Source organism: Asparagus officinalis, chromosome 5, assembly GCF_001876935.1.
Source record: "Asparagus officinalis chromosome 5, Aspof.V1, whole genome shotgun sequence".
NCBI classification, from domain to species: Eukaryota; Viridiplantae; Streptophyta; class Magnoliopsida; order Asparagales; family Asparagaceae; genus Asparagus; species Asparagus officinalis.
This window is the reverse complement of record NC_033798.1, coordinates 57,251,787-57,264,940: the sequence shown is the minus strand read 5'-3', so window position 1 is coordinate 57,264,940 and position 13,154 is coordinate 57,251,787. Positions and strand designations below refer to the sequence as shown.

Here is a 13,154-nt window from a genome sequence, read left to right as displayed (position 1 = left end):
CTCCGCAGCTCTTCCTATCCTCTGAGTCCTCTCCCGCCACCTCGCCTCTTGATGCCTCCTCTCCTGCTGCCTCCTTCACCTCCTCGCCTCCTCCTACCTCTTCCAACACCCACCAGCACCTTCGTAGCTGCCAACACCTACCTCCGCAGCTCTCTGCCAACATCCACCTAGGCAAATGCCTAGGCGTTAGGCCCCGACTCGAACTCCTAATTTGCCTAGCGTCTTTTGTAACATTGCTAAATGAGACTAGTTTTTTTTATTTCTACCGAAGGATGTTTAATTTGAAGTAGATCCCCAAAAATATGATATTATAAAATAAGTTCTCGATTTGCTTAAAATCTAGCATGGGTTGGGTTAACTATGTAGTAAGCTTTGTTAGACCCTAATGCCACTAAAAAGAACCCTAGAGGGGAGTGAATAGGGTCTATGCTAATCTGATTTATGCCAAATTAAAAACTTATAAATAAATATATCCAAGCAAGAATGATATGCAATAATTATATGCAAGTATAAGCAATATAAACAAGGGTGAAACAAGATAAACAAATACAAACGATATAATTGATGAATTAGACAAAAGAGAATGGCGATAAAGATAAACAAAAATATAAGTGCACAAGCCAAACTCAAACACACAAGAAATGATCACGGAGTTTGGACCTTCCGTCCTACGTCTCTGCTCTCCACTTCCGGGGAGAATCCATTACACAACCGGGTTTTCGACGCTCACCCGAAAAACGTTTACACCTCCACACTCGGTTTTCTAGCTCACCGAAACTTTACAACTCACACTTGTAACTACACAAATACCATCTCAAGTGTTGGCCTCTTACGTGTCTCCCTCAAGTGCTCGGAATTACTACCTCTCACTAGGCTTTACTACTGATGCCACTCCTTTTGGGACCGATCACATCTCTCATCACTACACTCCTCTTGGTGTATTTGTGTAATACAATGTGAACCTCACAATTTAGCTCTAATACAATTTTGTTCTCTACAATAGATGAGAACACAATATAGGCTCACTCTCTAACTTACACAAACCTACAACCCTAATTATACTATGTATGCAAATACAATAAGCTCAATGGTTGTGTGTGTAAACAAAGAGATAAAACAAATATAAACTCAATTAAAATCTAGTTTATGAAAATTAAGTTCAAACATATAAATTGTTAGAATTGAGTTTAAGAAAAACTTCTCTATATAACAAGAGTAGGAGAGATGAAGTTAAAGCCCAAACAAGAAATGGATGATCTCTTCTTGCTCTTGTGAAACTTTCTTTACAAACCGAAACTTGAAACAAAAACTTAAAACCCTTAAACAAACTTGTAAAAACTTTTTAAAACTTTTCTCTTAGTTAGTGGGAGAGATAAATGCAATGGGGTATTTATAACAACCCAAGACGTCGGCCAAAACCCCATGAAAATGACCAAAAACCCCCACAAACAGATTTGGAAAATAGTCGTTACTGTGCAACGGTCATATTTATAAGTCGACTTAACAGTGGCATAAGTCGACTTGCCAGAGGATATTAACACACAAAAAACAGGATATAAGTCGACTTATGATTGACTTGCTATAAGTCGACTTATGATCGACTTGCTATAAGTCGACTTGTTTTGTTGAATAAGTCGACTTAGCCGAGGCTAAATGCACATTCCAGAGCAGTTCATAAGTCGACTTATCAATCCTGATAAGTCGACTTATGAACATGCACAGAGACTATGCATGTCCAAAAATTGACTTTTAGACCTTGATAAAAATATTAAATAAATTCTAAAAAATATATAACTTTGTTAAATGTATGTAAACATGATAATAAACATGTTACAAAAAAAATTTTAGAATCACACTTTCCATTTGTAAAATATCATCATTTTGTAAAAATGTCCAAAACATGAAAAGTTGATAGACATGAAAATTGATGTTTTGACATAAACCAAGTTTTAAAACCTTGTAAAATAATTTTATAGACTTAATAAAAGATGTATATAGTGATTATTAAGTCCATAAACAAGAATACACTATTTTCACAAAAATACACATGTTTTGCAAACAATCATGATTTCATTGAACTAAATAAACTTGATATTGATGAAATCATATATATATATTCTTAAACATATTTATAAAACCAAAATATGTATGTATATACTAAAACGTGTATGTGTGTATTTGATTGAGCTTGAAGTATTAAACACATAATATAAAACCTAAACTATTTACCCAAGCTTGGTTGGTCTTCAATGAGTTCTTCTTGATAAACTATGCGGATGAAGCTTGAACATGGATCTTGACTTGAATTGCATTGTTTCACTCCGATATTCCGCCAACCTTCATTTGATGTGCTCGTGTAGGCTCAATCCAACCAACCTTCGACACATTGTTTGTCTATATTATATAGGAAACCACAAAACTAGATAAACAATATTAGTCGTAAATTATTTGTTAAAACATCATCAAAACAAAGAGACCAACAAGCTTAACCTTATCTAACGTAACTCTCTCTTAAATGACAGCGCAATAGTAGCAACGATAAGACCAGAGAGAAAAAATTGCGACAACAACAACAGGAAAGCAGTAGCAATGGTCTTGGTAACAACGAGAATGACAATAATAATAGAGAGCAACAACAACAAAGCCGGAGAAATAAGATGTAGATGAAGAAGATGTGAGCATAACAAGAATAACAAGTGACTTTTATGAAATGTTGGAATAATAGAACTCACGTAGAGGGCTATTTTGTTTAACTTGAACAAATTGGGGAACTTATTGTCATCGCGTAGCGGTGAGGCATCGCTAAGACTATTTGGGGCTATTGCGACAAAATAGCGGTAAAAAACGCTAAATCAAATAGCGGTCTAATTTAGATAAATACTAAAAAAAGATTAAAGAAAAATCTAGAAAATCTAAAAGTACATATTTGATGATTTAAAGAGATCCTAAACATAAAATAGAAATGTAATCGTCACATAATATCAAAGACGACTAGAGGTGAAGTCAAAGAGTCGTCGTTTTCGAGAAGATGAGCTGAGCAGTGAGAGGACTGTTCTAGAAGAAGCTCACGGTGAATGAGGTGAAATGAGTGTTGAGTTAGGTGCTAGAGGCTATGAGAGGCGGTGGGAGCACACTGAAAATCGCGAGAGGCGGTGGAATGCTGTAGTTAAAGGTCGGGTAATTTTAAAAAAATAAACCCCAAACCGTTTTTAAATAGCAGTCAAAAAGCAGATTTTGCACGCAATCGCACGCTATTTACCGTTAGGGCACGCTATTGGCTACTTTTTGCCAACGGAAAGCGCATATTCCGCAATATGTCACCGCTATTGGGCGATAGCGTAGCGGGAAGGAACCGCCAACGCTATTAGCGCCGTTATTGCGAGGCTATTTACCGTTATTTATAACAGTGCTTATTGTAGTGTCATATTTGGGGAACCTATTTCAAACTATACATTTTCAAGGAACAGATAATCGAATATCGTAAAACCCCTATAAGATAACAATTGCGGACAAAATTTAGAGGTATACATAAATAATAATAGATTTTTTATGTAACAGATACTGTTTATGTGATTAATAATGTGATAATATTGAGTAGCTTTAGACTAATATCTCTATATCTTGATAGTTGATACCATATTATATACCTTATATTTGACTTATTTATCTCCATTTCCTATTAACTCAAAGTAAATAGGCATATTCGTTAATTTAAGCATTGTTAAATCATTTTGGGTCTATTTACACATAATAACAGTGGTAAGTACATTTCATATAGTTGTCCAAGAGTTGAGGTTAAAATTTCTAATCTTACTTAATGCCATCTAGCTTGCCTGTGGGCTTAAAAGAGGAAATATGAAAGACGAGAAAATTAAAAGGAATAGAAGAGGAAGAGGTGTATTTCCTTAGTGACATACTTATGTTTCATAATATGCTGCTTAGCTTTGGTTTTCTAGAGTTATATGATTATCCTCTCCACTTATTTGTCGAAAATTTTCTCCAGGAAGATACTCAAGGAGATTTCAGGTTCACTTAGTCTTGTTCTTGAAAGACCATTTTCTCCTTACCCAATCCAGCATCTACATCTAAATGACAGCTATCATACTTTATTTAATAAAGGCCGAGTTCCTTTCGCTACATGGAACAAAACAGTTTTGGCATCAAACTTGCAGTCATCTTCAGAGGGAAATGGGAACTCTGGTTTTGCCATTTTTTCACCAAAATTTCTGGCACCAGAAGGACGACGCCTTTTTAGTGAAAAGAGTGTTATACCCAATTTCTCATTACAAAATAACAGTTCTTTTACTTCTATAAGTATAAATGAAATTGTCAGTATTTTTTCTGAGGAAGAGACTGAAGATGTTGAATGGGCATTTGGAAGCTTTCCTTTGGAGGAATATATCAAAGCACTTGATCGAGCTAAAGGGGAATTGTACTACAATCACTCGCTTGGAATGCAATACAGCAAGGTGAATATGTCTTTGCTATTTGCAAAGCTACCAGATGGCTAACACCTAGAATATATCTTTTCCTCAATCATATAGTAATTTTTCTTCATAATTTTGTAAGCAAAATTTATTTGATATGTTAAATTTGCTTCTCTCCCCTTTTTCCTTTATATTGCTTCACTAGAATGATCAGTTGATATATGAGTGTATATGCGGATTGCTAAAAGTTGACAAGAGAACATACACCTCGTGTCAATTATTTCTTCTAGGTTATGCAACTACTTTTAGGTTTTAGGATTTCTTTAAAATGTTTAGTTTATCATTTCTTATTGGATTTCATGCTTTAGTGCAGACCATAATTATTTTATTTCAAGCTGGTATGAAAGTTAAACAATTTGCTATACATTGACAAGCACATCTATTGGAAAATGTCTCCCACGCTTGGTAGGCCATACCTAGGTTGGCAGCCAAGTCTTTTCTAACATATTATAGTTACTCATTACTAGAAAACTCGTAACCTATGGCAAAGAGCCATGTGTGCAAGCTATGCACCCATAGTTAGCCCTTAAGTTGTTGACAATCTGTGTGTGCAAGCTTCATCGGTGGAAGATGGCACCCAAGGTGCAATCTGTGCGTGCGCTAATTTTTAATTTATTAGTTATTTTATTTCTCTTGATGTTGTTGTGGATGAAAGTGTTGCATGTGACAAGATGGAGTTAATTCATTATATGCTTCTTCCATATCTACTTCTTTATTACTAAAGGAGAACAAAAAAAAAAAAAAAACTAAAATAAATAGTAACCTAAGTTTCTAAAAAATGAAAAAAATAAAATGAATAACCAACCCACAAAATAAAAAAACTCCCACGTTCTCCTAAAAAAAACTCCCACGTCTTCTCTCGCCTTCCCCTAAAGCCAGCCTCTCCTCTCCCCTTTCTTCTTCCAAATTCTTCCCAAGAAAAAAAAATCTAGCTTTTCAATGCCCCTATCTTCTCAATTCTCACGGAGATCCAAAGTTTTCTGCCCTAAATCGTCAAAGATTCGACGATCTATGACGGAGGAGCCTATCTCAAGCAGAGGGTTATCTACCCTAAATCGTCAAAGATTCGATGATCTATGGCGGAAACCTTCTTTTTCTATTTCCTCACTATCAAATCTCCTTTGTCCTCAACCGAGTCTAGCGCCGCCGCCTCCTCTTCAATCGGTAACATTCTCTCTCTCTCCCTCTCTAAATGTTTTGCCATGTTTGGTTTTAGATTAGAAATCCCTGTAATTTTGTTCTATAAATAATTTGTTATTAAACGTTCTCTTTCTCCGTTCTCTTTGCACTATCCTCACAAACTACCGACCCCTTCCTGTTCCTCTTCCCCAACCTTCTTCTCCTCTACACCTTATTCTTCTTGAAACTTTCATGATACCTTATCCCCTACGTTGCACCCAGGCCTTTCTTTGCACATTCATTACCTCGAAGATAAGAGACCTTTGCAGAGGCTGATATTATTTATTTACTCTTTTCACCGAAAAAGTTCTTCTAATTGCATCATTTTTTATTTTAGTAATTCTTAATTTTTATTTTTTTCCATGATTGTGAATGTATTCTGATTTGTGTTTTGGGGGCACTTCTATTAATTTTGAACAAAAACAAGTACTGATTTTTCTTTGGTTTTCTGCTGTTTAGTTGAGATTTAAGCAACTAATTTTTGTCTTTTAAGTTTTAGTAGAAGTTTCTATTGATTTTTCATTATTCTCTCTAATTGGGTATATTTGTTTGGATGTTAATTAGATTGTCAAGGGCCAAAATCGTTTTTCATTATTCTCTCTAATTGGGTATATTTGTTTGGATGTTAATTAGATTGTCAAGGGCCAAAATCGAAGTCGCCTGAGACAAATCCAACACAAATGAAGGTTCCCAAATCAATAGAGTAATTTTAAGTTTTTTTTGTATATTTTGTGCTAATATTTGTTGGGTTGATAGAGTTTTAACTATTTATCTTTTTATTTTAAATATTTATCTATTTGATAACAATGTATAGAAATATGCATGCTTGCATCTTTTCTCACACTAAATATAAGCTTAATTACAATTGTTACAGAGACTCAATTTCAAATTTTAGTTCTTGAAGATGTAGTTATTCATAAAAAGTTCATGGAGACATTGCCCAAAACCTTATCTTATTAAGGTATTTTACAATTGAGAATTAACAATTTCTTTTTTTTTTGCCCTTTAATTTTGCTTCTAATGGATATTTGTGATGATGGTTAAGTTAATAGTGGATCCTTTTGCTTCTAATGGATATTTGTGATGATGGTTAAGTTAATAGTGGATCCTGAAGCAAAGCTTTGGCATGAAATGTGAGATATTTTGAATTTTGATGATGGTTAAGTTAATAGTGGATCCTGAAGCAAAGCTTTGGCATGAAATGTGAGATATTTTGAATTTTCAAAATTTTTAATTTTATTTCAAGTGAATTTTAAAGCTTTGGGATTTCTTATTTTATTAAGGAAACCTTCAATTTGCGTGTTGGCATACCTTAGATTGGAACAAGGTTGGTATTTATCTACTTTTTAATATAGTAGTATTTGAAATATAAATTAATTCATGTGTTATGTGCTTTTACATAGATGATGATAGCATTTGTATTAGCTAAAGAATTTAGTTATTTTATTTTCACATTTTTTACTAGCTATATAGATGATGATAGCATTTGTATTAGCTAAAGAATTTAGTTATTTTATTTTCACATTTTTTACTAGCTATTATTTGTTTGTATGTAAAATTGCAAGTTAAAGAATTTAGTTATTTTATTTTCACATTTTTTACTAGCTATTATTTGTTTGTATGTAAAATTGCAAGTTCAAGAAAGTTCAAATTGTGAAAATTCATACACGAGACTAAAGATGGTTGGTATTTATCTATTTTTTATTTAATAGTATCTTAAATACATTAATGAATTCATGAATTATGTGTTCTTACATAAATGATCAACATTTGTAATGATTACATAACCACGATAATATATGTCAAAGCACACTCTCAATTCTATTTTTATATCTATTAATCCATCCCAAAGAGGTAACCATCCTTTTAACTCTTTCCATCCTTTTAACTCTTTCCATGATGTCTTGAAGATTAGGATCATGTTCCTCACATCTTTGGAACTGCTATTTAGTCTGCAAAACTTAAAGAGAATTGTCCTCTGTAGAAACTTTTCTTTATAGAAACTATACATTTACATGTATGGAAGGAGATTTGCATATGTAACTCTTAGGGTTATGAGAGTAAATAAAATAAGTCAGTGGCTTATGTTGTAAATAGGCTATAGCTTAAATGAACCAAAAAATTGGGGTTCCTATTCTTTCTCAGAACACATCCTTTCTGGGAGCATGAGTTCACAAGATAGGAAGGACAAAGGGAGAAGAATCACACCAGAAGAACGTGATCTTCATCTCTGGCAATGGTTCTCTTCTTTAGGGAATTATTTTATTATCTCTCAATATCTTTTCCGTTTGGATCTATGAAAACCTAGAAAATTTGTGCTTAAATCTTTAGGGTTCCTTTCTAATGTTATTCCTATTGCTTTGGATTAGTTTTGATGAGATTAATTAGGTTTACCCTAACACAAATGTTGAAAACAAGAAAATTTTATAGGTTTTTGGTAAAAATGCACCTATACTTTGCCACTAGGCTAGCCACAAGTCAAACATTTAGTATTTATATCTATCTCGCCGAAAAAGTTACCTCCAATGGAAAAAAGGAAATAAACCAAATTTGAAAAAATGGCTCTATTCCGTTCTCTAATAAACTAAATTGAATTGAGATTATTTTAATATTATTTTAAAAGATTATCTTGAACTACAATGTACTCTAAACTGAGTTGATATCATGTTAATATTTGATATTAAACTACTACATTCTTAAAACAGAATGTAAATTATGTTAGCATTATTTCAAAAAAGATTTTACATGAGATTTAAGTCAGTTATAGAATTCAATATCTTTTAAGATTATAGTTTCTAAATAACTCCTCTTAATCCATATAGATTAGAGAAATTTTAAGAAAATAATCAAAGAGCATATGTTCATTAAACCTATTATCAAGACTGCACATTTTTCCAAATGAAAATTTTAACATAAATTTGTTACTTTTTTTCGTTTTCTCTTTTTCTTTTTCTTTTTCTTTTTTTCCTTTGGTGATTTTGTTTAGGACAGTTAGTTAGAATACTATAACTACCATAATTTGAAAATCATTATAAATAACATAATTTGAAAATCTGTTTAAAAACCCCACGGTAAAAAAATTACCACTAAATTATGCTTAAAAACAAAAATCAAAAGCTAAAGAGAGAACTGATATTTGTTAAATTTCTGAACTGATATATTTAAGTTTGAAAAATTAAAACTGAATAATCTAAAGTTATATGTTTCAGTTTGAAGAGTCAAAACTAAATTAAACTTTACAAGCTGCTTAGGCTAGGTTTTCTGTTAAAACAAGATTTTCCTCTCTAATTTTATTATTAATTATGCATCTACTTTTCTTAGAATTGTACCTCCATTTTGTGAACTTTGGAACAACATGAGGTAGCTATTTAATTTGAGATGTCGTGATTGATATTGTCTGTCGTCATAGTATATCATTATGGCAAGTAATTTGCGAGCCTTTATAGTCTATGTATTTATGAGACTTTAAACGCTATCATGGATCTACCATTATGTATACAAATAAATGCAGTTGAGTCATATGGTGTTGGACAATTGGTACTAAATGAACTATTGAATCAGACTTGATCGAATATCTGAACGGATAAAAAAAAGCAAATAGCACCCTTGTACTTCATATCTAAAGCAAAATACTTTATTTTAGTAACATGTTCACTGTTTGCAGAAAATCTTTTAGAAACTGTGCTTTGCACGGGTCTAAATACTAGTAACTGGGAAGTCTAAGATTGCATTCATGAAATGAGCCATTGGTGCAGTCAAAATATTTGCTAAAAATACAACCTCATATCTAGCATATGAACAATTTTTATTCGCATGTGCATATGCTCGTACTAATGGTCATAGCTGGTGGTGGATATATTTGTATTTCTAATAATAAATGCATTTGATATCTTTAATACCTTTCTTATGTATTGGATATAATTAAATTTAATATGAATAATACAATCTCTTCATTACATTATTATCAATTATAATATCAACAAACAAAAAGTTCTCCAATAAAATGTTACATGAATTTACATTTATAATATGAAATGCAATTCCTCAACATGTAGGACATGTGAGTTAATCTCCTCCAGAGATATATTAACCGCGTACATTCGTACATAATAAAACTACAAGAACCCCAGGTTATGCAATAAAAGGATACACAAAATTTATATTTACAACTTCATAAAAACCAGAAATTTTCCTTTTTAATGTGTTGTGTGTACTTGTTAGTTTGGTCAAACACGATATATGAGAACCACCTGAATGCATCTTCTGCAGGGAAGGAATAGAATAAACTCTGTGTAATTGGAATAAGTGAAGACAAGTGAACTCTTGCAATCTAGTTTAGAAGAAAGGATAGATTTTCAGCTACCAAACATGTACATAGTAAACTTCAAATGAAAAAGAAAAACTTACTACCAAATTCATACAAACTTTATAGGCATATGGATGCAAGTGAGAATTTTAAATATAGAGAAATCTCATAAATTTTCTATAATCTTTTAAGATATTGTTAAGCATTGGAACATTATTATATCATCATTTGCACAAATTTTCACTCAAAATTAGTCGACAAGGGAATTCAAGAGATCGAAATGGTTAGCATTTAATTCAATATTATAAGAAATAAAGAATTAAGAGAAATGACAAACTTATTATTGCTGTTTCACGAAGAACTAAGTTTCAATTTTAAATGTCATTGAATAGCAAACTACTACCGAACCTCAAAGTTAATAGTCTACGTTAAATACTTTATGCTGCATCCATTATATATTATTCTTATCAAATATTTCATATTTTGTAGTGGCATTTCTGTGAAACTCAATGACTACTATTCTGTACATCCTTATTGATTAAATTTTGTTGGCGAGTCTAACACTTTTTTTCCCCTTCAGATATTGTCACCTTAGCCAGTATCCATGTTACCTAGGTCACTCAATTAATATACTGATTCTTGAAGGTGTGTTTTAAGGTATTTATGGTGTTCTTTTAATGCAATTAACTCTTTATTGCAGATAACTGAACAGATATATGTTGGATCATGCATACAGACAGAAAGTGATGTGCAAACATTGTCCAACATGGTATATAATGTCATATTGTCATCACCAGTAGTTATTCTATTCGTTCCCAATTCTTCATGATCCATTTTTCTAATCTTTTATATGTTCATTGAGCTATATTTCACATACATATACATCCATACGTCATTCATGAATATAGTTTTCGATGTGCATATGATCAGATATAGTCCACGTTACATGATTGCCAATGGTTATTTATTCCTGATTCTTTATCTATCCTGCTTGAGCTGTAGTTCGCATATATGTTCATCTATAATTCATCATGTACACATTTTCCTTCAAGTCATTTGATATTGCTAGATATTAATTTGGAATATTAATTATTTTATTAATCAGAATTTTCTGAGTTAAAAAACATGACCTCATTTAATGGATATAATATTATCTGTTGCTTGATTTGAAGCATAATTCATAATTTCATATGGTATGGTTTCATTAAACTAATGCATAACTGCAATACTGCTTAGTTGTGTTGTTCTTCAACTTGGAGAGAGGTTCTAAATTATTTTTATTACAGAAAAGTGAAAAGTGTACTTTGTGGACAAAAATTATTTCTTTTGACGTTATGCTTTTCCTATGATTTTTCTATCTATTTCATTTTTGGTATGAGTATGGGGTATGTTATTGGTGACTAAAGCTGATCCTGAAGTTCTGGTTAGCAATTTGCAAATTTAGCTCACTCATCCACAAGCATCTCAAGATAGTGCATATTGATATAGTGCAGATTGATAATGAAATCTATTAGGTTAGTTGGTGGGCATAAGTTTTCCGTATTTTGCTTGGACACGGACTATGATTACATCATTTGCGGTATTTCCGTGAAATGAAGGTTATTGAGAGACCTTTTCAGAGGATTTCATTAGAATCACATACTTTCTCAGACATTTTTAGTGTGTACAAAATCATTTTGTTGCTCCTAATGGTGTTTTTTCACACAGTTCAATAGCATCCTTGCAAGCTATCATATGTGAAATAATGGTTCGGACATGTCTGCCTCAGGGGATCACTGCTGTTCTAAATTTCCAGAGTGAAAGCGAGCATGCCAATTGGGGAATCAACTCAGAGTCCATAAATGATTCTTGTCACCATCATAATATCCTTATGGTTAATTATCCTATTAGGTTGGTGAAAGTTTATTGACCCGCATATTTACTCCATGTGTTTTTGTTTTTTGTGTCATCAAGAGCATGCCGCCAATAGACATCAGAATAACTTAAAAGGCTATCATATGGGCATCATCTTCTATTGAAGTCCAATTAATTAGAAAATCACATATAAGGAGGTATATGGTGATCTTTACAACAAATCAAAATAATTTGAAAGCCAGTAATATAAAATTCCCATTTGTTCACACTATATGGTTATATTAAGCAAAACCATGCTTTATATATTAAAAAAATTCCAACATCCTAACAGAATTCTTTCTTTCTTTCTTTGATGTTGTTGTTGTTTTTTTTTTTTGTATTTGTTACTTCTGTTAAGACTAAAACCCAACTCCAATTCTTTCTAAAACCATGCTTTAAAACCATGCTTTAAAATATGTCTAAAACCCAACTCCAATTCTGTTAAAGACTAAACTATGTCTAAAACCCAACTCGAAACTGCAATTCATTATAAAACACACTCATTTCTATGATCATATTATACATTATACTAACTTCTAAATGGACGAAGTCTTTGCATACATATTTATTTGTTATTCATGTTCCTACCATTTTCAGTTAGCACCACAGAGTTTGCCTTATAGATTGTGTCCAGCATAACTGAGTGCTTCAAAGTAATGTCTTTTTTTCGTAAGGTTATTACTTGGTTCATGAAAGCTCGCAATCTGAAGTAACTTAATTGTTTTTTTGTGTTGTAATCTCTCTTCTTTTTAATATGCAGGGAGGTAGATTCTGTAGACCTAAGGAAGAAGCTTCCTTTCTGTGTAGGGCTTTTATTACGACTTCTAAGGAAGAACTTCCGTATATTTGTAACTTGTACCACTGGATTAGATAGATCTCCTGCATGTGTAATAGCGTACTTGCACTGGATCCAAGATACTGCTCTTCATGCTGCCCATGGTTTTGTTACTGGGTTGCATTCATGTCGATCAGATAGGTATATCTAACTGCCTTCAGCTGTCCAAAAGAAGGTTTTCAAACTTTATTATTTCCATTTGGGAAGTCTTGGATTAAGTCATATTGAATAATAATTTCTATGGAATGACTTTCCAAGCATATAGTATCTTACTCATCTCTCATCAATTTTTTGATTCATATGGAAGAAGCAGCCTGTCTCTCATATGCCCCACTTTCTTGGCATGTAGTTTTTCTCCATAGAAAGCGTTTTTGTATCTCAGCCTCGTTATTTATTTATTTATTTATTTTTGTGGGTGTGCGGGACTGTGATTGTGTTCTCTCTTTTGTTTGTG

At 32.4% G+C, this 13,154-nt stretch overlaps 1 protein-coding gene across 5 annotated transcripts in view; it reads left to right on the top strand.

Annotated features, from left to right (window-relative positions):
* Positions 1 to 13,154, top strand: part of LOC109843398 (phosphoglucan phosphatase LSF1, chloroplastic) — a 22,305-nt gene that overhangs the window by 2,223 nt on the left and 6,928 nt on the right. For 3 of the 5 annotated variants that reach the window (XR_002247667.1, XM_020412332.1, XM_020412331.1), the window contains exons 3-6: positions 4,004 to 4,469; positions 10,673 to 10,741; positions 11,741 to 11,862; positions 12,626 to 12,841. Coding sequence is in view for 4 of the 5 variants with exons in the window: in XM_020412332.1 (XP_020267921.1) it covers positions 4,004 to 4,469; positions 10,673 to 10,741; positions 11,741 to 11,862; positions 12,626 to 12,841 (873 nt within the window). In the remaining variant the exon portion in view is untranslated. The remainder of the gene's footprint in view (positions 1 to 4,003; positions 4,470 to 10,672; positions 10,742 to 11,740; positions 11,863 to 12,625; positions 12,842 to 13,154) is intronic. The other 2 variants (XM_020412333.1, XM_020412334.1) reach the window with 2 other exon arrangements.